The 24107-nt window shown below is 32.8% G+C and overlaps 2 protein-coding genes across 18 annotated transcripts in view; one reads left to right on the top strand and one right to left on the bottom strand.

The window, feature by feature from the left end:
* The window catches only part of LOC101258972 (F-box/FBD/LRR-repeat protein At1g13570), a 31201-nt gene extending 18487 nt beyond the window's left edge, over positions 1-12714 (bottom strand). For 8 of the 17 annotated variants that reach the window (XM_010325355.3, XM_010325351.3, XM_019214971.3 and 5 more), the window contains exons 1-2: positions 12574-12714; positions 8943-9037 (exon numbers count right to left, since the gene is read on the bottom strand). The gene's annotated coding sequence lies outside the window, so the exon portion shown is untranslated. Of the gene's footprint in view, positions 1-559; positions 2916-8942; positions 9038-12573 lie in introns of all 17 variants that reach the window. The other 9 variants (XM_010325354.3, XM_069287118.1, XM_069287119.1 and 6 more) reach the window with 3 other exon arrangements.
* Positions 12715-12790: 76 nt separating this feature from the next.
* LOC101259266 (protein STRICTOSIDINE SYNTHASE-LIKE 10-like) lies at positions 12791-15918 on the top strand. Its single transcript, XM_004243195.5, has one exon. It carries the CDS (start codon positions 13725-13727, stop codon positions 14814-14816), a length of 1092 nt encoding a protein of 363 aa, XP_004243243.1. The 5' UTR covers positions 12791-13724; the 3' UTR covers positions 14817-15918.
* Positions 15919-24107: the final 8189 nt, after the last annotated feature.

The raw sequence follows: 24107 nt of genomic DNA, 5'->3' as shown, positions 1-24107 counted from the left end.
TCTTATGTATAAAACTTACCTTCATTCTAATGCATCTATTGATTTGATGTAAAACACGCAATCCAGCTAAGTTTTTTTCATACAAAAGGGTGAATCGTCTTTTGCTTGGTTTAAGTAAACTTGGAAACTGATCAGTTTCTTAGAATGTGTTTGGATTGGCTTAAAAGTTGGTCATACCTACTTTAAAGTTAGTTGTTGACTTTCAGAAGTGTTTGGCAAATACTAAAATAAATTCAAATAAGTCAAAAATGACTTAAAATAAGTTTAGAAAGTATTTGGCAAGGTTAAAAATAACTTCAAATAAAATTAAAATGACTTAAAACAAGTTAAAAACCGAAAATAGGCCTCCGCTACTTTCTTACTTTTTTTGACTTAAAAGTCATTTAAGTTTGAATTTTTATTTTTGACCTACAAGCTATTTTTTTTTAAGTCAATCCAATCAGACTCTATCCCTCCAAAATTGAAGAAAGAAAAGAAAAACTGAAGAAACCAAAAACTCTTCGATAACTCATTCATGAGCAGGCAGTAATTTTCAAATGGAAAAGGAAAAGTTACAAACCGCAAGGATGAGATCAACAAATTCCGCCACGGCTTCCCTCCAATCTTCCAATCTTTTAACATGTTATCAGAGACCCCTGGTAATCTAATCCAATCCAAACACTTATAAATGAATTTCAGTTTGTATTTTCTGAAACAACATCCCTTCCACCACTTAGAGCACATTCTCATGTTATTCCTCTGTTACCAAATCGTGGTTCGGATCAAAATGATCCTACGTCCACCAAAGAACAACTGCACCAATATTTATTTCACTATACAAAGAATATAAGTGAAATACTACAAGAGAGAGAACACAATGCCTTAGAAGGTGAGAAGGCAAGTGAAAGGATGATTTGAAAATGAATTAAGAGCTACCTATTTATAGGAATAAATTCATCCTATTGATGTCATCCATGACATCGCTATGTGTCAAAATTGTCAAGGTTAAGATAGCAAACCATAATGGTTTGCTTTATGGTTTGCTTAACTTTCACCTATTAAGATACAATCTTTGACTTGTATTTCCTACTAATTATCTTCCTACCAAATATTCATATTAATTCATCTTCCATTTAGTTTGATTCCACAAGAACCAAAACCAACTCTTTCATTTACTATTGTTTTCAATAACCTATCCTAGTATGTTGTTTATTATGTATTGATTATCGCACTATTTTGTTATCTTTGCTCCATTTTGGTAGACTTTTATTGCTTTCTTGTTAAGTGCTATATTTTTCGTCTCCTTCTTTTTACCTGGATTTGCTACATTGAGCCGAAGGTCTTTAAAAGAAAGCCTCTGTACCTCCACGAGGTAGCGGTAAGGTTGGCATACATTCTACCTTTCCCAAACACCAATTATGGGATTTCATTGGATATGTTGTATTACCCAAATTATTAATCCTAATTACATATTTAAAAGTTACATTTTTCTGAAAATAAACATAATCCTAATCACATATTTATAGAGAACATATAATAGGATAAGACTATGAGTCCCAGGATAACTCCTGAGGTTTGCTATCCTGAGATAACTCATCCCACCATCTATGTGAGATAACTTATCCCATCACTATGATATAAATGGTGGGATAAGTTATCCCAAACATGGCAACCAAACAAGATAAATTTTTTTATCCCATCACTATTATTTTTAATCCCTCGCACCGAACGACCCCTTACAAAATAAACTAGGAACAATAACCGCTAGACTAACTGCTGCAAATCAAGGAAACAGTGTTGTAGCAGTTGTGTTTTTCCAGAACTCTTCAAACCTTTAACCTTTTGTTGACAGTTTCTTCTGAAGTACGTCTGGAAAGGTGGATTGGTATCCCTCCGGAAAGATACCTTGTTCTTGAGGCAAAAAAAGGATATTGAACACCAAGCAAGTCATAGCAAGGGGTTTGATCTTGAGACTTTCATGTTGGAGGTCTCAAGTTCGAAACCCCTTGCCAGCGAAAACCTATGTGGTTTTTGAGCTATTGCATAGGAGCGGGGTTTTACCCTGTGCACATCCAAAGAATAGCGGCTGCGGGTTTTCCCTTGTCCTAAAAAAAAGTCATAGTCTTCCCAACTAGCCTCTTCAACAGGTACGACGCAATTGAATAAGTGATTTAAGAGTTGGTACTCCCAATTCTTTCACCCATGGATGTGATAAACCTTTTTCAGGCTCCACCATGAATTCCAATTCACCCAATAGTGGTAAGGGTGGAGGGGAAGCAATATCAGAACAATCACAAGCAGGACGAAACAGCGAGACTTGAAAAATCAGATAGACCTTGGATGTTTGAGGTAGCAGCAATTCATAAGCAACAAGACCAACTTTGCGAACAACTTTGTATGGTCATATCTAGGTGAACGTTTCTCATTTGGATGTTTGGCTAAACTCTTCTGCCGATAAGGTTGCAAACGAAGGAATACGACATCAACCACATGAAAAGATAGGTCACACCGCTTGTGATCAGCTTGAGATTTCATTCTTGATTGAGCCTTCATTAGACTGGAGCTTAGTACTGTTAACATTTGATCTTGCTTAGTTTCTCCATCACTCCATGAACAAAGGGATACAAGAGTGGTGGTTCCGTCTCTTACACAATCTGGAAATGAGTCATATTGGTGGAAGAATGGTAGCTACCGTTGAATGAGTATTTAGCCCAAGATAGATACTGAAGCCATGATTTTGGCTCGTCGTGAGCAAAATAATGCAAGTAAATTTCAAGGTATCGATTGACCACACCTTCATTTGCACGTCAGATTGGGATGATATGATGTACCCATACTGAGACAAGTGCGACTAAGGCGAAAAAGTTCCTGCCAAAATGCACTTGTAAAACAACATCACGATCCGAAAGAACAAAGCAGGGTAAAAAACATGCAACCTGAAAATTTCATTATAGAAAACATCAACCACTGTTGTAGCAGTAAAGGGATGAGATAAAGCAAGAACTGGCTGTATTTGCTAAACCTGTCCACCACCACAAGAATAGTATTAAAGACATTAGGAGGAAGTCCACAATGAAGTCTTGGGAACTATCCTCCCAAACTGTTAGGAACATGTATAGGCTGTAAGAAACCAACTGGAGCTAACGTTTCATATTTATGCTATTGGCATATCAACAAATTCTGGACAAACAACTTAACATCATGAAAGAGTTGGTTTTGGTTCTTGTGGAATCAAACTAAATGGAAGATGAATTAATATGAATATTTGGTAGGAAGATAATTAATAGGAAATACAAGTCAAAGATTGTATCTTGGTAGGTGAAAGTTAGGCAAACCATATAATGGTTTGCTATCTTAACCTTGACAATTTTGACACATAGCGATGTCATGGATGACATCAATAGGATGAATTTATTCCTATAAATAGGTAGCCCTTAATTCATTTTCAAATCATCCTTTCACTTGCCTTCTCACCTTCTAAGGCATTGTGTTCTCTCTCTTGTAGTATTTCACTTATATTCTTTGTATAGTGAAATAAATATTGGTGCAGTTGTTCTTTGGTGGATGTAGGATCATTTTGATCCGAACCACGTTAAATATTGTTGTTCTTCCTTGTTCTTTAGTTTCACGTTTCCGCTAACAATTGGTATCAGAGCAAGGTTCTGTCTGAGTATGCTCTGTGGTTGCAGCACAGTCTGAACTTCCACATCAGAAAAGGATTACTTTGGTTTTCTGTAGTTCCAAATACATTGTAGTAGAAAAGGAAGAACAAGTAAAAAAAAATGAGTTCCATGAAGTTTGAAATTGATAGATTTAGTGGATGCAACAACTTCAATATCTGGAAAATCCAGATGATAGCGTTACTGCGGAGGGAATGTTCAATCCATGCTATTGACGGAAAGTACCCCGATAAGATATCGGAATCCGATAAGGAAAAGATTGAAGGAGATGCATTGAGTGCAATCCAACTGTCCCTTACACCTAACGTACTTTGTGAAGTGAGTACAAGTACCGAAGAGACGGCCAAAGAGTTATGGGAAAAGCTGGAAGGGCTTTACCAGGACCAGTCAGTGACAACAAGGATGTTGTTACAACGGCGTCTTCATACATTTAAGATGGATTCAGGTTCTTTGTTGCAAGACCATCTAGATGCGTTCAATAAACTTGTGATGGACTTACAAGCTGCTGGAATTAAAAAGGACGAGGAGACACTTGCATGTTGTTTACTATTTTCATTGACTTCAAAATATCGTGATATTGAGAATTCAATGATGTATAGCAAACAACCTATTAAACTTGAGCAAGTGCGGCAAGCACTAAACTCTTGTGATGTGCGAATGCATTTTGAAGGAGACAAAAGTGACGAAGCTAGTGGACTCTTTGTAAGAGGTCGTACTAGCCAAAAGGGAAGGAGCAAATCGAAGTACAGATCAAAGTCTCGTGTGAACAAAAAGAATGCGGAGTGTTGGGGCTGTCACAAGAAGGGGCACTTTGAACGAGATTGCCCTATGTCGAAGTCCAAAGAAAAGGCGAGTGCATCCATTGTTGAGAGAGTACATGATAATGATGATGATTATGTACTAACAACATCATGCAATAATGGAGTCTATAACAACAAATGGATCTTAGACTCTGGTTGTACTCTGCATATGACATTCCGAAAAGATTGGTTCAGCAGCTATGAAACAAGCAGAGGAACTGTATTAATGGGCAATAATGCAACTTGAAAAATAGTTGGCATTGGTTCAGTTCATGTTCGCTGCCATGATGGAATCATGAGGACTATTACAGAAGTCCGTCATGTTCCTGATCTCAAGAAGAATTTGATCTCCCTGGGTACTTTAGATAAACAAGGCTATAAGTACATGAGTGAAGGAGGAACTATGAAAGTGACTAAAGGGTCTTTAGTCATGTTGAAGGCCAAGCTGGAGGATGGCCTCTACACACTTGCGGGAAGCACCATTATTGGCTCTGTAAATGCATCTACAGTGCAGTTATCTAATGATGACAAGGCAAAATTATGGCACATGAGACTAGGCCATATGAGCGCACGAGGATTAGAGATGTTGAGCAACCGCAACCTTTTGAATAGTGAGAAGAATCAGCACACTTGAATTTTGTGAGCACTGCGTCTTAGGGAAGCAGAAAAAGGTCAGCTTCAACACTGGCAAGCACAAGACGGGAGGGGTGCTAGACTACATCCATTCAGATTTATGGGGTTCCTCTAAGCTTCCATCAAAGGGAGGAAAGAGGTATCTTCTCACATTCATTGATGATTTTTCACGAAAGGTTTGGGTGCGTTTCCTGAAGACAAAAGGTGATGCTTTTGAAGCATTTAAAGAGTGGAAGATTTTGGTTGAAAATCAAATTGAGAGGAAAATCAAGTATCTTCGCACGGACAATGGCTTGGAGTTTTGCAGTGAAGAGTTCAATGATTTCTGCAAGGTTCATGGGATCGCAAGGCATAAGACGGTCAGGCACACACCACAGCAAAATGGAGTTGTCGAGAGAATGAACAGAACTCTTCTTGAGAAGGCTCGTTGTATGCTCTTACAAGCTAAGATGTCCAAAGTATTTTGGGCTGAAGCAGTTTATACTGCTTCTCATATTGTCAATCGGTCTCCAGCATCAGCGATTGACTTTAAGACTCCAAATGAGGTCTGGTCAGGGTATGTTGATGGAGTAAAAGGGTACAAACTATGGTGTTTGTCTTTACTCAAATTTGTAGTTAGTAGAGATGCTACCTTTGATGAATCCTCTATACTTGATCCTCGTAAAGTTTCTGTGGAGTCATCTAGAAACGAGAACAACGAGCAGGTGGAGCTACCGGTGGAGCTTACCAAGAAACGAGATCAAGAGACTCAAAGTGATGAGTCAAAAGATGCAGAAGAACTTGCTTCCAATGAACCATACACAATTGCGAAGGGAAGGGACAAAAGGCGGATACGGAAACCGGAACGTCTTATAGAGCAAGAAAATCTGATTGCACAAGCGTTCGTAGCTGCAGAAGAAGAGATTAAGGATCTCGAGCCCTCTTCGTATATTGAAGCAACTTCTTGCAAAGATGCTGCACAATGGCAGTTGGCCATGATGGAAGAGATGGAGTCTCTTCACAGAAATGAGACATGGGTCTTAGTTAAAAGGCCAAAGGGGATAAGGACAGTTGGATGCAAATGGGTCTACAGAAAGAAAGAAGGTATTCCAGAAGTGGAAGCTGCTAGGTTCAAGGCGAGATTGGTTGCAAAGGGTTTCAGTTAGAAGGAGGGAATTGACTACAATGAGATCTTTTCTCCAGTCGTGAAACATAGCTCAATTCGCGTGCTGCTAGCATTGGTTGCACAGTTTGATTTAGAGCTTCAACAGCTTGATGTCAAAACAGCTTTTTTACATGGTGATCTAGAAAAGACAATCTATATGGATCAGCCTGAAGGTTTCCTAGCTGAAGGAAAAGAAGACCATGTATGCCAACTGAAGAAGTCTGTGTATGGTTTGAAACAATCCCCTAGACAGTGGTACAAGAGGTTTGATGCATTCATGACTACACATGGATTTTCGAGGAGTGCATTTGATAGTTGTGTGTATCACAAGAAAATGTCTGAGATAAATATTTTGAAGAAACTGTTGAGCAAGGAATTTGACATGAAGGATCTAGGAGTTGCAAAGAAAATCCTTGGAATGGAAATTTCAAGAGAAAATGGTGTTGTACATCTTTCTCAGAAGAGGTACATCCGAAAAGTTCTTGAAAGATTCAATATGGATACGAGCAAGCCTGTAAGTACACCTTTAGCTTCTCATTTCAAGCTTTCAGAGTTACAAATGCCTCAATCTATGGATGAGGTGGAGCATATGTCAAAGGTTCCTTATGTGAGTGCAGTTGGTAGCATTATGTATGCTATGGTATGCACACGTCCAGATATTGCCCAATCTGTAAGTGTAGTAAGCAAGTATATGGCAAATCCAGGAAAAAGGCATTGGGAAGCTGTCAAGTGGATATTGAGATATCTCAAAGGAGCTCCTGATGTTGGCCTAACATTTCGGAAAAGTGAAGGTATTTCAATTCTCGGTTATGTTGATTCTGACTATGCAGGGGATCTTGATCGAAGGAGGTCCACAACTGGATACATCTTTACTCTCGTTGGCAGTGCCGTTAGTTGGAAATCGACTTTACAGTCGATTGTCGCTTTGTCTACAACAGAGGCAGAATATATGGCAGCAACGGAGGCAGTGAACGAAGCTATCTGGTTGAAAGGTTTGGTGGCAGAATTGAGTTCAGCTCAGCTTAAATCAATTCTAAAATGTGATAGTCAAAGTGCTATTCATTTGATTAAAAATCAAAGATTTCATGAGCGCACCAAACACATTGATGTCAGATTTCATTTTATTCGAGATGTCGTAGAAAAGGGAGCTATCAAGGTTGAGAAGGTTATCACAGACGATAACGCTGCAGACATGTTGACCAAAATAGTCCCGCTTGCCAAGTTTGCACACTGCAAGGACTTGGCGGGAGTATGCATCAATTGATGAAACTCTAAGAGAACAACTGCTAGGTGGAGCTGGTATGTTCAACAAAGGTTTGATTCTTCTTGTTTCTTACAATGGGATTGCCCAGTAAGCTTAGAAGTTTTGGCCGGAGTTGTTTATACGCATGCTTGGAACACAAACCAAGGTGGAGATTGAAAGAGTTGGTTTTGGTTCTTGTGGAATCAAACTAAATGGAAGATGAATTAATATGAATATTTGGTAGGAAGATAATTAGTAGGAAATACAAGTCAAAGATTGTATCTTGGTAGGTGAAAGTTAGGCAAACCATATAATGGTTTGCTATCTTAACCTTGAAAATTTTGACACATAGCGATGTCATGGATGACATCAATAGGATGAATTTATTCCTATAAATAGGTAGCTCTTAATTCATTTTCAAATCATCCTTTCACTTGCCTTCTCACCTTCTAAGGCATTGTGTTCTCTCTCTTGTAGTATTTCACTTATATTCTTTGTATAGTGAAATAAATATTGGTGCAGTTGTTCTTTGGTGGACGTAGGATCATTTTGATCCGAACCATGTTAAATATTGTTGTTCTTCCTTGTTCTTTAGTTTCACGTTTCCGCTAACAGTAAACAATGATAAATATCAAAAACAAGAACTACAATAATATAACTAGTACGATGGAAAACACCAACCACCCTAAGCAGGATAACGCTACACTATACTACCTACTAACATTCTAACCTAATATGTGTCCTCCACGCCCTCGCATCTATGTTCATGTCCTTGGTAACCTAAAGTTGCATCATGTCACATCTTACTAGCTCTCTCCACTACTTTTTCGTCTAGGCTCTTAAATTTTCCAATGATGGGATATCCTCATATGAGAAAAGTAAACACTTTTTGGGGATCGTAACCCTATTTAAAAATGCTCAAGTTAATGTAATTCTAGTTTAGCCCATCATTAAACTGGTAATACGTCAATAACATCCCAGTATATAACATAAGGCCTCATACTTTATAGACCTCATACTTCATGAAGAGACTTTAGACCCATTTAACTTCTAACCTTACTAGATCACTATTAATTTAAGTCAGCCTTTTTAAAGAGAGCAACCAACATACAATTAATCTTAATACAATATATGTGCAATTCCATAAAAAGTTCTAACCTTCAATTAAAACAATTAGTTTTATGACTTTCGTGCAATAATGCTAAACCGTTTTCCACCCATCTATATTTGATCTGCCCATTTGCCGTACATCTATCACACACATCACACTAGACCAATAGCCATGGGAACCATACAAAAAGAAGTTCACACCCGTTCAAATATTATGAAAAGAGTGAATAAGAACAATGTAACTTCCAGTTGGAAACGAAAAGGTCCACAAAATGGGAGATTACATGAATAATATATATCATACAAAGTATAAGTTGCATATGTGCTTGCTAGTAGACAGACTATATTCATACCAGCAACAAATCTCAGACCTCCATGGATCTCCCTTACAGGCATAGCTTCAAGTTGGGCCATATATAAGGAATTGACCAGATAGAGAATCAACAGACTGCAAACCACAACAAAATATTGAAACAATCCATTTATCATTCCATAAATCATTCATGAACAAGCACTAAATGTAAAAACCCTTAACATGTAATGATAATGTTTTTACAAACAAACTAATCAAGACATCCACCCAAAACTGCTCCAGTTCTGAACAGACATAACAGCAAGGCAAAACAGTGTTATACTACCACATAAATATTTATTTCTGTGACAGTGTTAGAAGTTACTGCAAGAAAAAAAGAAGGTACAATGTTGTTTACAGCCCACCAACATCTTCTTCTTCACCATTTGTTACTTTGCCACTTCAAGCAACAGAGGCTGCTACTAATTTTCTCGAGATTAGAGGTCTGCTGTTTACTAAATCCATTTGAGTGATGATTTTGTCAAGGAATAAGAAACAGGTTTGATGTTAAAGAGGTAACAGCATAGTTTCTGAGCGAAGTTATGAAATTGTTTGCCAGAGTAGTGCTGCTGGAAAAGGGTATAACTACGTTATGCCTGATCAGAATGAATTTCAGTCACGCAATTTAAATTCAACAGGATCCATAGATTTATTGAATGGAACGCAGTAGTTGTGTTTTCGGGAGCTCTCTTCCAACTTTTTTTTGCTAGTCCAAACACTAATTATGCAAAACTGCAGTTTGTTTGTTTTTACCTTTTCGGTTGTAAGAAGTGATTTGGAGCTTTTAATTACCAACTTATCTTTTTTCTGTAAAAGCTCAAATTTCATTTTTCTTAATGTGCTATTTGATCGAATTTGCAGAAAAATGGTGGCGGAAATCTGTTATGAAAGTTGGGCAGATCAATTTGTTGAAAAATAGTAGCCTAATATGTATAAAATCAATCATTGCAGATTTGTCTTGCTCAACTAAGCTGGAAGAATCAGAAAGACACGCCACAGATCAATGGAGGGTGATGGTGGCAGGAAGAGAAGGAGGAAGGTAGAGGGTTGGTGGGAAATATTTGCTTGGACTCTTCAAGTCTTCAATCTCAATCTACTGCTTAAGAGAGATATTAGGAAAAACAGCATAGAGAAAGTCAGGAATTTCCCCCAAAATGTGGACTTTTGGCTGCCAAATTCCAGAAATTCTGTGAGAATTTTGATAATATGCAAAGTCCATGAATGTGATCGCATATGTCCTTAGTTAACTGAGTTAACGATCAGTCTGGTAGTAGTAATAGCTCAAGTCACATTCAGATGTTTTATAGAACTCAGTGCTGGAATGTAATTTATGAATCTCAATTGCCAGTTGTGACTTGTAAGTCTCAATGGCTAATTATGTTTACTATTTCCAAGATTCTGATCATGTTGCAGAGAGTATCCGTAGTTGAATTTTTATTTCTGATTTTGAGAACAAATATTCATAGTTGAAAATTGCAATGACGGACACATTCATAGCCTGCAATTTATCTTTTTAGATTCCTGACATGCAGAGAATATTTGTACTAAAGCACATTCACGAGTTGCAACTATGTGATATTACTTGTCAATTCAGCGAATCAAATTGTACAGTTCTCAGAATTACAGCAATCAGTTGTACTCAAGTCACAAGTCACCTTTGAGCTAACTTGTAAATTACATTTCTTAAATTTGTTCTCTGTGTTTGTAGCACACACCCGTGCCTGTTGATTGACCTGTGTACATTGTAACTCAAGTCGTATTTGATGAATATGATTTCTTCCAACTATTTAAGGGAAGATGCAACAGGTTATTTTATGCACTTTATACACCATTACCATCTGTTAAAAAAATTATACTTAACGAATCATTGAAGGTTAAAAAGATTGTCAAGGTGTGTGTATCATTTTATAAAATGAAAAATTGTGTACACATTTATGTGTTAAATGTTCATCGGACATGTCAACATTTCAAGATAGGATTCAAGTCAGTTTACATTGGAGTGGGTGAAGTCATTACAGGTACTGAAGAAGTGAAGTATAGTTTTCTGACCCCAAGTCTTACATTGGGGTGGTGAAGACCCTTAAAAACACAAGGCATTTAAACTCCATAAACATTTTTCGACCCCAAAGTCTTTATGTGAATGAGAGAGCAGAAGGGAAAAAGAGAGTACAAATAATGATATGCAATCCGTTCTAGTGTAGCTCTAACTTGTCATGGCAAAGAGACGATTACAGTGAACAAAGTAGAGAGGATTTCCAGTTTCTCCAACGTTAGCTAAAGAGTCTGTTATATATACAATTAGCAATTTCTAATCTGGAATTTATTATGGGACAACGACTAATGAATGCAATTATAACGAAAACAAAGAGTATGTTTCAAAGATCACATCCAACATATAATTTTGAACACACCATTGAATTCCTTTCCACAGGGCTGAATTCAGTCGACCCTTAAATAATGACCTCTAGCAGCTAGCTTCCCCAAGTTTCCTTTCCAACAGCCACTGGTGTTTAGTTTAAGCCTGTTATGATCAGGTAATTCTCTACCATCTGATGACTCTTTTACGTGACACTGGATTGTTTGTATTTTTTTTCAAGTCAAAGTATTAGTATATCATTCATGAATATGGTCAAACTGGCCATATACAAGGATTACACCACAAAGAAAAGAATCTACAGAACATATTTCTCTACGAACTCCACCCCCTCATCTATACAACTATACAACTGGGACCTTTCTGTTTACACCAAAAGAAAATAAGGGATCAGAAACTAATCCTCAACTGAGAGAAATTGACTCAGCTCCTTCAAAATCTCTCCTATTTCTCTCAATCTCCAAACAACCTGGACTAAAGAAAGCATAACCATGTTCCAAGCCCTTCTTCATCTTCTCCTCACACTCTTCCAACTAAATATCAACTCTTTCACAGTATTTGGTATTTTCCATGGGGTCCCAAACTACCTTCTTGTCCATTATATTCAACAATTCAAGAGGGAAAAGAACTTTTAAAGCATTGACGGAAACACTAGATTATTATCCATCTATTGGGAGGCCATATTGTTGTCAAATAAAACGAGCAGTTTTCTCAAAGAGATTAGGGAGACTGCGGAGAACCCTAGACTTAATTATGATGATTATGGTTGGGGCCAAAAATCCAAAAGAAGAGGAAGTGGAGTAAGAAAATGATTGCATCGAAGTAGTGCATGATAGCGAAGAGGATGATTAGCATGTTGAGAAACTATATACAGCTTCCAACTCTCCCAAAACCAACTATTTAATTCATTTATCTCTGATAGACTTTTCATAAGTTAAACAACAGAGTGACTTCACTAGATTCGGTTCTAAAAATAAACTTACATTCAATTTTGTGAAAGCTGTCAATACTTGTATTTTATTCGTCCCAAATAAATACAAAAACTCATATTTTACAAATATACTTAGTTTTCAGTTTTAGAGAGGAACAAAAGGAGCAAACTTTCCGATGAAATAGAGCAAAAGCTACATATACAAGCAAACATGGAGTCTGGGAACAGGAAAAAACATGCAGACAAATTCATCAAAAATAAAAATAGAAGGTTGAACTCAGCAGGAAATCAAAATATTGTATGCCTCTAGATTAGTTAAAGACTTACCTAAAATCAGAGTGGAATCCGGAAGGGCGAATTGCGCACTGTTGGGGCTTTCCCGTGAAACCTAATAATGGAGTTTGCGGAAGAAGAAGAAGTGAGAGAGCCTGAAGCATGGCAATAACATCCTGCCGGCGACAAGAAACTCCGCCGGTGACATTGAAGATTAGGAGAACGTCGCTTCGTAGTTAATTAATATTCGCTCTTGTGTTTTCAAAAAAGCCAATTTTATTAATTTTCAAAATTAGATTAGATTATATTATATTGATGTGATACTTTTAATAAAAAGATTAAATATTAAAAATTATACAAATAAAATTATAAATTGTAAATTTTTATATTGATGAAAATATATGTTAGTAAAAAATTTTATAATTTGATTTTTTTTTTAGAAGAAGACATGATGAAAAATAAAAGTGGACCGAGAGATAATAAAACGGCTAATCACATTCCTTACACACATTTGTTTTACTTAATAAATACACTTGGTTAAAAATTAAATTTATATAAATACATTTGGTTAAAAATTAAAATTATTCTTTTATCCGCAAGTCAATCCCTAATTTGAAAGTGTCTTGATTAGTAGCCCTAATCTCCTAAAACAAACCGTCTTAAAAATATTTCTGTACTTGATTAACTAAATTTAGATACACCCTTGATATATTTTCGATATGCAATGTGTTGCTTCACTGAACTCGAATCGAGAGAGAAGCATTTGTGTTCTATTCAAGAATCAATCGACAAAAGCTTTAAAGAATTTGAACATAAGAAAAAAGATAAGGCCAATTCAGGTAACTAATATAAAACTTGGCCAAATTATGTTAAGGTTATGGAGTGTGTATATATGTAGTTTCTGGTAACAATAACTATAATATATTCCGTGAAATCGTACACAAATATTGTTTGAGAATGTATGTAAGTGTTATCACTATCTCTTCGGACAATTATCTCTACATTCAATGGCCAGCATTTAGTTATTAATGTAGTGGCAATTATTACTTTACTGTCACTAAATATTTGTGGGCTAATTGTAGTAGAGACAACTATTAAATACCATTGCTTCTGCAACAATAACTAACTTATCAACTAAATTTGTATGTATAAAAAAGAAGAAAACTTGTACATAATCTCATCACCAGAAAATCATTTTCCGTTCAATGAATGATTCAAATATACTATTGTTGTTCATTGCTACTGTAGCGTTATTTTCCTCAGTTAATTTAGCCTTTGATGATTCGGAAAATGCGTTGAAATCCCAAAATGTACTCTCAAAATCCGAAATCATCCAACTTAATGGAGCAATTGGACCAGAGAGTGTTGCTTTCGATCCAAATGGTGAAGGCCCATACATAGGCGTAGCCGATGGACGAATACTCAAGTTTCAAGGATCACATTGGGCTGATTTTGCAGTCACTTCTTCTCAAAGGGAGAGTTGTACACTGCCTTTTGCACCAGAAATGGAGCATATATGTGGGAGGCCATTAGGTTTACGATTCGATACAAAAACAGGGGAACTCTACATTGCTGATGCCTATTTCGGGCTCCAAGTTGTTGGACCAAAAGGAGGATTAGCTACACCGTTAGTCCAAATATTAGAAGGTGAGCCTCTCGTCTTCACAAACGACGTTGATATTGATGATCAAGACGATGTGATTTACTTCACCGACACAAGCACAAGGTACCAACGCAGACAATTTGTCGACTCTCTTTTAAGCAGAGACGCGACTGGCAGGCTAATGAAATATACTAAATCAACCAAAACAACTGAAATACTAATAAGAGGCCTTGCTTTTGCGAACGGTGTATCTTTGAGCAAAGACCGATCATTCGTACTAGTAGCTGAAACTTCTAATTTTAGAATTTTGAGGTACTGGCTTAAAGGCCCTCTTGAGGGAACACATGATACATTTGCTGAGTTGCCAGGGTTTCCGGACAACATTAGAATGAACTCGAAAGGGGAATTTTGGGTAGCTATACAAGCAATAAGATCACAATCGAGTTTTTCAAATTCGGAAATGGGAAATGAATTGTTGAAGCTCCGATTCATCGCGCAAAAATTTAACAATTTGTTACGTGGAGGGCTGCTGCACGCTACAGCAATCAAGCTAAGCGAGGACGGGCGAGTTTTGGAGGTTCTAGAAGATGTTGAAGGCAAGACGTTGAGGTCTATAAGTGAAGTTCATGAGATATATGACAAGTTGATGTTTGGTTCTGTTATAATGCCTTTTTTGGGAGTTTATGAATTATAAGTTTAAGTCCTTTACAAGGTCGCGCTATGAGTAATTTAAGTTATATACAAGTCAAGTTATGTCATTTTTCAAGTTTCTAATATGGTGATTTTACTATGTTATTATTGAAAAAATAATTATTTTAATATCTCAAAAAAAATTGTTTAATTTTTTCATTTACATTGCAGCAGATTATTAATGCAAAATTATACTGCCTCAAATTTGGTAGTTGCCTAACATTTATTTTTGATCTATTTTAACATATTATAATATTCGGTCTTTATTGTTACTAGGAGATTTGGTCCCGATTCCGCATAGTTATAAAAAATATATATGTAAATTTATTTAAAATTAATTCTGAAAGAAGAAATAAAAGATTAACTATACAGATAAGAAAATGATAAAATCACCATACAAATATTTTTGTAGAATTAGAGCTTAAGTGAATTTACATTTTTATTATTAAATATTTTTCAAAATTTAAAAGCTAATTTATTTATAAGAAAAAGATCCATATGTTATGATGTTTGATACATATAATGCGAATAAATATATTTATGGACTTGTTTTTTTTTGTCTTCTTATATTTGTTAAATGATAAATTTAATGTTCGATAAATCTTCCTTTTATTCGAAAAAGAAAGTCATGAATAAAAATAGGAGGAAAAAGAGATAAGTATTTGTATTTCATTTCTTCTTTTATATTTGATTCTTTCATTGTACTTGTTTTTCTCTTATTTTTCATCGTTGTCTAAATAAATACTTATCTCTTATTTTTTATCATCTACATAAATCATTATTGCTAATTTTTGTATGTATCTTATATTATTTTTTTGGCAATTCTTTAAATATAGAAGAAATGAGCAAATTTTAAGAAAAATATAAATGATTTTTCCTTATAAGAAACACTCAAGAACTGCTTATTTCAATATTTAATATGCATTTCTTTTGAGTTATGAGTAGTAAAATTTGATCGTCTGTTTGCGTAGTTAACTTTGTCAGACAAAGTTACAAATAATTAATTTGAACCTAAATAAAGAATGTAATTTACTATGATTAAAATTTTTATAATAAACTAAATTTAAAAAATATATAGTATGAAAAAGTAAGCAAAAAGAAAAAAATAACAACACAAATTTGTCAAGTCCTAAATCACAAAAACAAAAACGAAATAAAAATTACGTGCAATTATTTTTGCTTTTATCCGGCACCTATATATCCACATCCAAGAGTCTTTTCATGGAGTCAAACTAATAATATAGAAAATATTACTATTTGAAATATGGAATAAAAATAATGATCTTGAGTAAGAATCTTATATAACAAAAAATATGAATTTATATAAATAAAATTGAAGGAATATCATAAGTTATCTTATATTTTGGAATTAAATAGTTGGGGGTTATGAAGTTAAGATTTTAAGGAAATGAATTAACAATATTAATTAAAGTAGAAATTCAATAGGTATAAGTTATGAAGGTAAAATTTTTATAATAAATAAAATAATGAAGACAAAAAAAACTTATGAACTATTCAACGTTTGTTGGGTGTCAGTTTTATCAAAGGAGCAAGCAAATCACCTTTTTTTTTTTTTTTTATTACTTCATTGTGTTTAAAAAATTGAAATAGGGAAAAAAATACAATTAAAAAAAAGACAAATATCTTGAAAGATTGAAGTAGTAAATATTAAGACTTTTAATTTCTTGTAATAATGAGTATAAATAATTTTTGAGACATTTAAGTACAACAATAAATAGAGGAGTAGTAATTGATATATTTATTCTTTTTTGTACAATAATAAGTAAGTAGAAAAATATGAAAAATTGAGAAATAAAAATAAATAGAATTCTTGGCCAAAGGGCGGCGCAACTTCACTTTTCTATTATCTTCTTTATATTATATATAGATTTCTAAGCATAACAATATCTAGTAACTATGAGAAATATACCATAGATAATATATCTATCATGCATAAATAATACATTAATAAATCTTTAAAATATTGAAAACAGTCATACTTTGTACTAATATAATCAGATAAATCTTTCAACATAATTAAGTTTTGCCTTCTTCGTTTGATGAACTTGTATTAAACTAGTGTGATCATCTCTTTGTAATGAATCTGTTAAAGAATGTATCTTTTAAATTCATCAAAGTGCAGAACATATCATGTCCCTATTTTTTCTATATTCAACATATTCATGGATGATTGTTATTTATAGATCTGAATCGATAAGAACAATTAGAAAAGGAGTTGAAGAGACATATTATTAAGTAGGAAATATGAATGGATGGAGGGTCTTTTTGTAACTCATTAAATATAATTAGAATTGTAAATATATATGATTGAATCTTTTATTTAATAAATAATATATTTAATGGAAAAACTCTCAAAAAGAGAAAAAAGATAAATATGAATAGAGGTTATAGAGTGGTGATGTCAGAATTTGCACCTATTTGTATCTATTTAGTGATCAGCCCGCTAGTTTCTTTGATCCCACTCGGTCTTCCTTTTCTATTTTCTTCCAATAGTTCGACCTATCCAGAAAAATTGTCGGCCTACGAACATCACCTTATCTATGTTTCACCTTTATATTAGATATATAGATTGTTCTTTTCATTTATTGGCATTAAGAAATGATTTGTACATTGGAGCATTCTGCTTATTTATAATTAATAATAGTCAAAAACACATCTGCGATGTCATGTTTTTTAAAGTTATCTATCAAAACTATCATGCTTTTACTTTTCTTACTCACTCGCAAATTATCAAAATACTTTTTAATTATCAGTTGTTCTTGTTTTTACCTGAATTATCATCTGAACTGGCCTAAAACTGACTCAAAACAAAAGAGGAATTTGCTTTTTTAATTTGTCTGAAATCGAAAAGGGTTTAAAAGGGGTGAAATGATTGTTTTAAAGTCGTGTGATATTTTTAGAAATTAAAAAAAAATAGTTTAAGATAAAAAAAAAATTGAACTCAAAAAATATAAATGAAAAGGGCAACTATGCAACTTTTGTAGACAATGAAGGTATATATGCAACATTTAATAGATGTGATTGAGGTAATATATGAGCAGACAAGTTCAAAACCATCCAAAAACTCTTCAATAACTTATTTATGAGCAGACAATAAATGTAGAAATCTTTAAACATGTAATGAAAACAAACTAATCAAAACATTCATTCAAGCAATGCTCATGTTCTAAAATAGCCATTAAGACAAGGCACAACAAAGAGTTATGATACTACGTACATCAACGTTTCTTTCTCACTTTTCAATTTAAATTTCTTATCAAAAGATCGAGATCTACTTATATCAATGTATACAAGTTTTGCTTTAGGTGATGCACATGAAATCTTTGTTAATATGAATAATAATTACATTTAGATAGTTTGAAGATCATTTCAGTACTGTCCATCTAGTTTGGTGATTTCTTACCTCGTACTATCTCTTATTTTCTACAAGTCTTGGATGATTTATGATGTATCATAAGGGAAGAACGCATTCTCGAAGTTTAATGGATCAGACATCTTTTATTTAGCAATCTTTCTCAAAATGTAATTGATATCATTCTGATGCTTTTACCTTGCAAAGATGTTGTGAGGAAAGTGCATTGTCAAAGTAATGGAGATATCACCGGTGTAGACTTACAGAGTTGACGTTTGAAGATCTCTTTGAAAAACAAAAGTGATTTTACTCCACATAATTTTTTTTTACCTATTGAGATCTATCAAGTGACAACTCTATAAATATACTAAAGTGATAAGTTCATATTTTTGATAGATGTTTGTCCTCACAACATCTTTAGAAGGCAGAGGCATCAAAATAATATCAATTATATCATGAGGAAGGTTGCTAATGATCTAAAAGATAAACTTTGACAATAGTTTCTTCCCGTAAAAGACATTATAAGCCATTAAGCACATGTAAAAAATAAGAAACAATATAAGAAAATGAAGCTCCAAACTATATGGAGATCAACACTAAGATAATCTCCAAATTATTGAGATTGAACTGTTATTTACATTGTCAAATCGATGAAGAATAAAAGAAATGAAACCCTAAACTATATGAATATGAAATAATGGTTCATTGCATGACATCATCAACAATTTCATATTAATATGTATGTTATATGGATAGTTAATTTTACTTGATATACTAAGTACTACACAAAAGATTTAGTAAATGGTGTCAATATTTAAATGAACAAATTATTTTGATACACAAATACAATTCAAATCATACTCAAGAATTATCGAGGATCAAAATAAATTAAATAACCACAAAAAATTGACAAATCTAAAATTATTTCATAAAATAGGTTGTCTATATCTCATCTCTTCAAATCTAGCCCTTTTTTGTACCCTGCGTTTTTGTTCAAATTTCCTTTGTTTCATAGAGCTCAACCCAAAAAGAAAAATAATAAATATTTTCAAGCAGTTTCAATTTGCTTCTATTAAAATCTATTTATTTTAAATAATAAAATAAATAAACATAATTACATAGAAGTTGTTGCATTTGCTAGATTTAGAACATCAAATCATAGCTTTACTAGCATTAAAATTTGAAAACCTTTAAGAACCTTTGTAATTATAGCATAACAGTGACCAATAAGAAAAAGTAATTATTTTTTTTTAAAAAATAGTAAATAAAATTTAAATACCTTTTATGAGTGATTTAGTTATAGGACACATTTTGGACTCTTCAAGTCTTTAATCTTAATTTAGAATAAGCAATTTCGATTTTATCTCTTTAGAGGAATTGAGAAAATATATTCTATATAGGTGTATCATTACGAATTTGCAAAATATTCGTCTACTGTGACAAATTAGCCAAATCATTTAGGGTATTCCTGAATGAACTATAAAAGGAAGTTAAAGTTGATGGTACGATTCACTAAAACAATTTATATATATAAAAAAAAGGATAGCATGCAAATCGGACCGAGAAGAACAAAAGGGGTAAACTTTCAAATAAAATTAAGCAAATGTTATATGCATACAAGCAAACAATCAATGTCTTAATATATATTACCTCAAAATAATAAACAATATCAATAGATTAAATAAAAATTTACCTATACTCAAGGGAAAAAGGAATAGAGTCCAGGAAGAGTGAATTGGCACTATTAGGGTTTTTTTCATGCATCAATAATAAAGCCTAGAAAATAAATTTTGAGAAAGAAGGAGGAAATTTTGCTATTTTTTTTTAAGACTACTATGTGTGAGTCTTTAGCTTCACACATAGTACTATGTTTGTGTATATTCTACACTTCCATCTTTGGTGGAATATATATAGGCAAAATCTGCGTATATTTTACGCTCTTATCTTTGAGCAGATATATGTATATTTAATCCTTCTTGACTAAATAACATATATATTAATGTTGTAATATGGTTGATAGTTGTGTACATTTTACACTATTATTTTTGACTAAATATATATACATTTAATCCTTGTTTGACCTTTGACTAGATATGTGATTGTTATATTATGGTTAATGGTCTTTCCTCATTCAATATCAAAAAGCTATTTTTATTTATTTTATTTTTATATCAAATGATTTAATATTTATGTATTTTTCATTCAGTATTCCTATACATATAACACTTATTTTAGGATGGTCAAAATAATAATTAGTATTGAATTTACGAAATATAACAAAATAATTTCAAATATTAACTTTTATGATTTTATTGTGTGGCATCAATGTTATTGTTATTGCAAGTGTTATATCTTCTCTCATCTTTTTTCTTTGAATAATAACTTAAATATTAAAATTTTGAAGTTAAATAGAAAATTAAATAATTATATACTAAAGAAAAGTATATGAAAAGAAAAGCACAAACGCTAAAAAATAAAAAAGATACTAGGAAATTATCTCATCAATGATTTTACGTTTATTTGATCTTTTTTTTTGTTTCATTTCATTTCTTTTTCTACTTATATAAATAAAATCATTAAAAAAACCTTACATCACTAAATAACACTTGCAATAGTATTAATGACATACAATAAAATCATAAAAATAACATTACAAAACTATTTGTTATATTTCATGAATTCAATACTAATTATTATATTATTATTTTGACCATTTTAAAATAGGATTTATCTACAAAGGAATATTGAATGAAAAACACATAAATATTTAATCATTAGAGGTAAAAACAAGTTATTATTTATATATATTGAATGGAAAATAATCATTACTCATATTGTAACAATAAAATATCTAGTCAAAGGTCAGAGGTCAAAGAAAGGTAAAATATATAAATATTTAGTCAAAGATAAGAGAAAAGAATGTACTTAAGTTTTAAACATATATGTATTCGGTAAAAAAAAAAAAGAGTAGAATATACGCAGACTATTAATCATACACTAATATATCTAGTCAAAGAATACATATATATATATATAGTCCAAGATAGAAGCATAAAATGTACGCAAGGTTAGACTATATATATCTTGTCAAAGATAGAGTGTAAACAAATTATTATGTGTGAAGTTAGAGACTCACACATAATAGCCTTCGAAAAAAAAGAGCAAAAAGTTTCTTCTTCTTCCTCAAAATCCATTCTCTGGGCATCATTGTTTGTATAAGAAAAAGCCCTAGCTAACAATGTAATTCACCATTGGACTCCAATCGACTTTTCTTCCAATTTTTTTTTGTTCTTTAATTGATTTGACAATGTTAATAGTAGTTTCATACAAATATTTTACAGAATATTTCTCCATATAGTTTGTAGACTCCTTACCTTATATTGTTTCTTATTTTATGATGTGTTTGCCTTTTAAAGAAGTTGTGATAAAAATCGTCTTATCAAAGAATTGAGGTATTACTAGTGTATTTATAGAGTGGGTGCTTGATGAAACTCTTTAGGAAACAAGAAAAAACTTACCAATCCCTATAGTCGAATTTAGGTTGATCATCGATCAAACTTTGTCCTTCATATATAAAGGTCACATTACTAAGTTTATCCTCGATGTTATTCGTCTAGATAGTTAGTGCTAAGATTGATAATATGTTTCCTCTCGATGAATGACATTGATGCACAATTTTTACTTCTTTCTATATGGAAGGTGAAGAAAAAAATGTTGAATATCATTTATTGAAAGGAAACATATGAAGTTTTCAATCTCAATAAAACTTTGTAGATGAATAATATTGAGGGTGAACTTACAAATGGATCGTTCATAAAGGATCAAAAGCTGGTAGATGATCTACAGAAATTTGAGTGTAGGATTTAGTAAATTTTTTCCTGTTTTTCATATAGATTCATAAAGCATCAGCTTTTAAGACTAAATTAGTGATATCTTCATTTCTTTAGTAAGACACTCCCTAATCTAAAATGCAAATGAATCTAAATGACATCGATTACATTATGAGCAAGATAGCTAAGGATGCCAAGTATTAAACAATAACAATGGTTTCTTCCCTTAGAAGACATCATAAACCACCCAACACTTGTAGAAAATAAGATATAATACGAGGTAAGAAATCTACAAACTATCTAAGATGAATTACTATTCATATTGTCAAATAATAGAAAGAAAAAGAGAAATGAAATCTCAGACTACCTGAATATAAATAAATATGCTTTACAATTGAAATCATCAACAATCTCCAATTAAAATCTATGCACGATTTCATGCGCTCACGTAAAACAAAAATTATCTAGATAAATTTGAGCATATCTCGATGTTTTGCTATTTAATAGCGAGAAATGTATTATTGTAACTCTTTGTTCTACCTTGATGTAACGTGTTTATCAACTAGTGACGCGTTTTAAAGTCATGTGGGCTTAGGCCCATAGCTGACGATATCACTAGCGGACTAGATCATTAGAAATGAAATCAAAGTCACTCACGAGTCTTGTCGATGCAGGCCTGAATTCAACAGAGTTTAAGGCGTTGGGTCCAATACATAGAGAGGGCACTGTACGTGAAACTCCATCTTAAGATAAGAAGTCTCACATAGACAAAACACAGGATTCGGGAGAGATATTGAATATATAAATAAGCATATCTTACCAACTAGTGACACATTTTAAAATTTTTGCGAACCTAGACAAAGAGAGCGAATAATATTACTAACCGACTGTATCATTATTAAATATACCACTTGCTTGTTGTTATGTATATCAATCAGAAAAGTAAATTATAGCAGAATTGGTAGTTGGCTTATGAAGACAACTAATAACTTGTCTAGTATCTACTTTCTATATGATTTGAGATTCACGTTTAAATGTTTGTACGTACATTTAAATATAATAATGTGAAGTAGTTTTTTGTTGGGCTTTGACATAACATATATTATTTCGAATATTTAATAATATGAATTTGACTTGTTATTGATGGAACTTTGAAAAGATATGTAAAATTATTTATTGTATGAATTTGATAGAGAGAGAAATATTCTTTTGAATATCTATGTAGGACTTTTATTTAATTATTTTAGGTTTAGGGTGTGTTTTGGCGTGAAAAATGTTTTTCGACTTTTTCTTGTTTTATTGGTTAAAAATTTAGGAAAATATTTTTTTTAAAGAAAATTTAGCTCGAAAATGCAAGTAGTGAAAATAAAATCGCATTGTCTCGTTTCGACCCTCACAACCATCGACCCCACACTCAGTACCTGCCCCCCACCACACCATACCCCATCCCCGGCCACCCACCTCGACCCATCTTTATAGTTTTGTTTTAGTTATATAGAAATCAAATATTTTATGCAAGTAGTGAAAACAAAATCGCACTGTCTCGTTTCGACCCTCACAATCATCGACTCCACCCTCAGTACCTGCCCCCCACCACACCATACCCCATCCCCGGCCACCCACCTCGACCCATCTTTATAGTTTTGTTTTAGATATATAGAAATCAAATATTTTTTTAAAAAAATATTTTTTAATCGCATACTAAACTCAAGAAAATACACATAACTAAAACAATGCACTTATTTTTCTAAAAATTGTTTTCTTATACCAAATACACCTTACTATATCATTTTAACCTATTCTCAATTAAATTAAGGAAAATTTAGGAAGACCTAGACAACTAGAATCAATCTTAGTTCTTTCAAACAAAAAGCCAGAGTTTCTCAACTTTAAACCCTGATTCAAGGATTCAAACTAAGGACTTTCATAAATTTCATATGATATTCTTTCGCCCATTGAATCTAAAAATTAAAAAATTCTCTATTTTTCAAATAATCAATCACATAAAATTTCGATTTGTTATATTTATATTCTCTAATCCTAGATATAACAACATATTACAATAATTTTTCTTTTTACTAACTTGTTTTAT

The sequence above is a fragment of the Solanum lycopersicum genome, chromosome 7 (genome assembly GCF_036512215.1).
Source record: "Solanum lycopersicum chromosome 7, SLM_r2.1".
In the NCBI taxonomy this organism is placed as follows: domain Eukaryota; kingdom Viridiplantae; phylum Streptophyta; class Magnoliopsida; order Solanales; family Solanaceae; genus Solanum; species Solanum lycopersicum.
The sequence above is the reverse complement of the archived record's forward strand: the minus strand, read 5'-3'. Positions and strand labels throughout refer to the sequence as shown.

Excerpts from the sequence above, each read along its gene's own strand:
- LOC101259266 (XM_004243195.5), top strand. The coding sequence starts at position 13,725 with ATGAATGATTCAAATATACTATTGTTGTTCATTGCTACTGTAGCGTTA.